The sequence below is a fragment of the Elaeis guineensis genome, chromosome 14 (assembly GCF_000442705.2).
Source record: "Elaeis guineensis isolate ETL-2024a chromosome 14, EG11, whole genome shotgun sequence".
Lineage (NCBI taxonomy): Eukaryota > Viridiplantae > Streptophyta > Magnoliopsida > Arecales > Arecaceae > Elaeis > Elaeis guineensis.
The window spans coordinates 46,290,478-46,293,821 of NC_026006.2; the positions used below are offsets into that span (position 1 = coordinate 46,290,478).

A 3,344-nucleotide genomic window follows, 5' to 3' on the forward strand; every position below is an offset into this window, starting at 1 on the left:
GTAGCGTAGCGTGTTATCCTCCATGGGATTTGACGTAGTCCAATTGCACCTGGTGCATGCAACACGGAGGCCATATACGGAGAGCCATGACCCGCTCTCATTCCTACACCTTAATGTAGAAAAAAAGCAGAAAGAGAAAGTATTAAGCTCTATAGGTACTCCACTATGAAGAGTTTTAAGACCCACCCTATCAACGTTCTACCCATTCATATATAATATAATCCTATGGGGAGACTCTTATTTCCTCCAAACTTCTCAGGAAAAAAAAAAAAGAAAAGAAAAATAGTATAGGATAATTAACATGGTCATAACCCACACAGTTTGGCGCCAAATCAGACGTTCCTTTGATAATGCAGCAGATATTTGACTTTACAGTTTGAGCGGAATGTGATATATGAGCAGGAGGTTGTACATGAATGCCATGTATTTCACATACTTGTAATTTGAAGCGATCATGATGTCCATGAGACATCACATGCATGGTGGTTGGGGGTGGTCTCCAAGTTGCCAATTCTTGATATGGAGTATGAGCTATTCAAATTAAGTTTCACAATTGGCTTCCTACTTACTCTATTAAAAATATCTCTATGTCAAAAATTATTTATTTTCAAGGTCTCAGAGCGATATATCAGTGAGAATAAAAAAAAATGAAAGCTTTTTTATGTTTTCTTTTGTGAAAGGAGAATTAGAAAAATTATTGATTGTTGTTTTCTCTGGACCTCAAAAAAAAAAAAGAAAAAAAAAATCCAAATGGTATGATCCCTCTATCACCGTGGAATAAAATGGATGATCTCATAGTTCTTGATTTGCAAAGATGGGTCGTTAGCTGCTTTAATTTTGTATGAGAGCTAAACCTATATTTATACTTGAGAGAGAGCTCTTTACACCACTATAAAGGAGATACAGATTCTCGAGAAGAGAGGAGCTATGGTGGTCTCTCTGGAACACCAAAATCACATGAATGAATAGAAAATTAGATCTACATTGTATCTCACTTGAACCATGCATCCCATCGATGTTTTTAATCCTAAATCCTTGATGACTATGACGTATAAACTTAAGTTAAGAAAATTAATAAACTTGAGAATGATAGCTTAACAGAATATGCAACAAGTGTAGTCTCAACCCCAGATCATATGAATTTTGTCATCCTAATAATTGATGTGACTGCTCCCTAAATATGCTTATACATAATATGCACGTGATGTATGATGAAAGAATGGTCAGTTAAATCAACAATAGTTTTTGGTTATGGAAAAGGTTTGATAATCAGGTGATAGTAATTTGTATCAGTCCTATAATGAGTGGTTAGAAGAATATTGAATTTTCAATTGGACAGACGTTGGCTGGTATGATGATGCAACTTCAAATTTCTTGGCCTCAATCCCTTGATTAGCATTCCTCTCCCTTCTAAGATCTAAAGTGAGATGCTTAACCATGGATTGTAATACTAGTAGTACCAAATTTGAAAAATGTTCCAAAGCCTCTGCACCACTGGCAGATGGTGAGAAGTGTGGTGGTCCAGTGAGAGGTCCATCATGTAATACTCGGTAGGTTTCAAAACGAGATATCACATATCATATAGTAATTACATGTAGCATGATCCTATGTTGGAGCTAAAATTGTGGAAGAAAAGCTTATTAAAAATATGATAGTTGCCTTTAGGAGAAAGAGATCACAAGTACTCTGTCCTAATCCCACCTAATATATCAAATCATTGTGGTACAATTTAGTAATTGTCTTGTTGTTTTCATTTTTTTTTTCTGAAAAATTAAAAATTAGTGAATTTTGTAATTTAGTAATTGTCTTGCAATCTTCAGCAAGTCTAGTTTCGAGGATGCTAAAAATTTGCCATGACTTGTACAATTTATGCTGCTATCCAGCTTCAGACTTTCAAACCTTGTTAGCATCGGTCAGAGACTAGCTTGCCAATTTCAGACAAGCAGTTAGAGAGGTGAAGTTTGGAGTTCATCTGTACTCCAGTCTTGCTCCCCCTTATTCCTTTGTTATCTCACTTAACCCTGTTACCATTTCTTTGTTGATATCAAATGGTATGAGAGGCTCACCTTTCTGTGTGTGTGTGTGTTTTGTGGGGGATATAAAGCAATGGTAGGAGGGCTCTTTTCTTGGTAGGGTAGAATGAGTATCCTATTTGTTTTTCAGATCCAAGATTCCTTGGAATCATTTGACCATCAGCCAATCCTCACTGTGACTATTACTTTGAAGATAAACTTAGATTGGCTAAAGCTCTAAGACGAGCTAGCATACCAAAGAGTGCAAGCTAAATAACTGCTGCCAAACTATACTTGCAAGCAACATTCTCTCTTACTCTACTATTGGCAGCTCACTCACCTTACAAATATGAAGAGAAGAAGTCTCCTTTTGGACAGTCATGGATTTAGATTACATAGACACAAAGACAACAAACAGCATGGCAAAAAATTACCAACAATCCTCTAAGAAAATGAATTCAGTGTCCAAGTCTTTCAGAAGTAGTGCACAAACTATAGGAGATAGGGCCTTCAAGGGAGTGGCTGACCTCATGAAACTCCTCCCTTCTGGGACTGTCTTCCTCTTCCAATTCCTCAACCCTCTATTAACCAACGCTGGCCATTGCCACACTGTCAACAAGTACTTGAGCGGTGCCCTCCTCGCCATCTGTGGCTTCTCTTGTTGCTTCTCCTCCTTCTCTGATAGCTATATTGGTAGTGATGGAAAGGTCTACCATGGGTTGGTGACAAAGGATGGGCTGTGGTCCTTCTCGGACCCGAATGCTAGCTCGAAGGTCCTCTCGAAGTACAAGCTGAGGTATGGTGATTTTGTTCATGCATTCCTCTCTCTGATTGTGCTTGCAGTGATTGCACTCTTGGATGGCAACATTGTGTCATGCTTTTATCCATCGTTCGAGTCGGAGGAGAAGACATTGCTTATGGTCTTGCCCACCGTGGTAGGCGGCTTAGCTAGTTCTGCATTCATGATTTTTTTCAACAATCGACATGGAATAGGGAATGCTCCAACAGGGATCACAGAGAAATCTGATTGAATCTAGCAACCCAAGTAATGCTTTCAGTGTAAGTTATGGTTCGTGTCAAAGATTTTGTTTTGTTTGTTTGAAAGAAAAGGAACCCATAGTACCATTTTCCTCTCATATGTACTAATCCAATGTGAGTAATTTAAAAATCATGGTTTACTAGGTTCATTTGAGAAAGGGGTGCATCTGTTCCATTTTCTTCTATGTATTAATACACAGTACTTGTTCATCCACTGTTGATGGTCACACTTGTATTTGTCTGCAATCTTTGATTTGTTGCCAACTTTGTAGGTCGTCATAAGACTGGGGATGA

At 38.1% G+C, this 3,344-nt stretch overlaps 1 protein-coding gene across 1 annotated transcript; it reads left to right on the forward strand.

Moving 5' to 3' along the window:
- The first annotated feature begins 2,197 nt into the window (after window positions 1-2,197).
- LOC105057890 (protein DMP2-like) lies at window positions 2,198-3,070 on the forward strand. Its single transcript, XM_010940608.3, has one exon. It carries the CDS (start codon window positions 2,393-2,395, stop codon window positions 3,041-3,043), a length of 651 nt encoding a protein of 216 aa, XP_010938910.2. The 5' UTR covers window positions 2,198-2,392; the 3' UTR covers window positions 3,044-3,070.
- The last annotated feature ends 274 nt before the right edge of the window (window positions 3,071-3,344 follow it).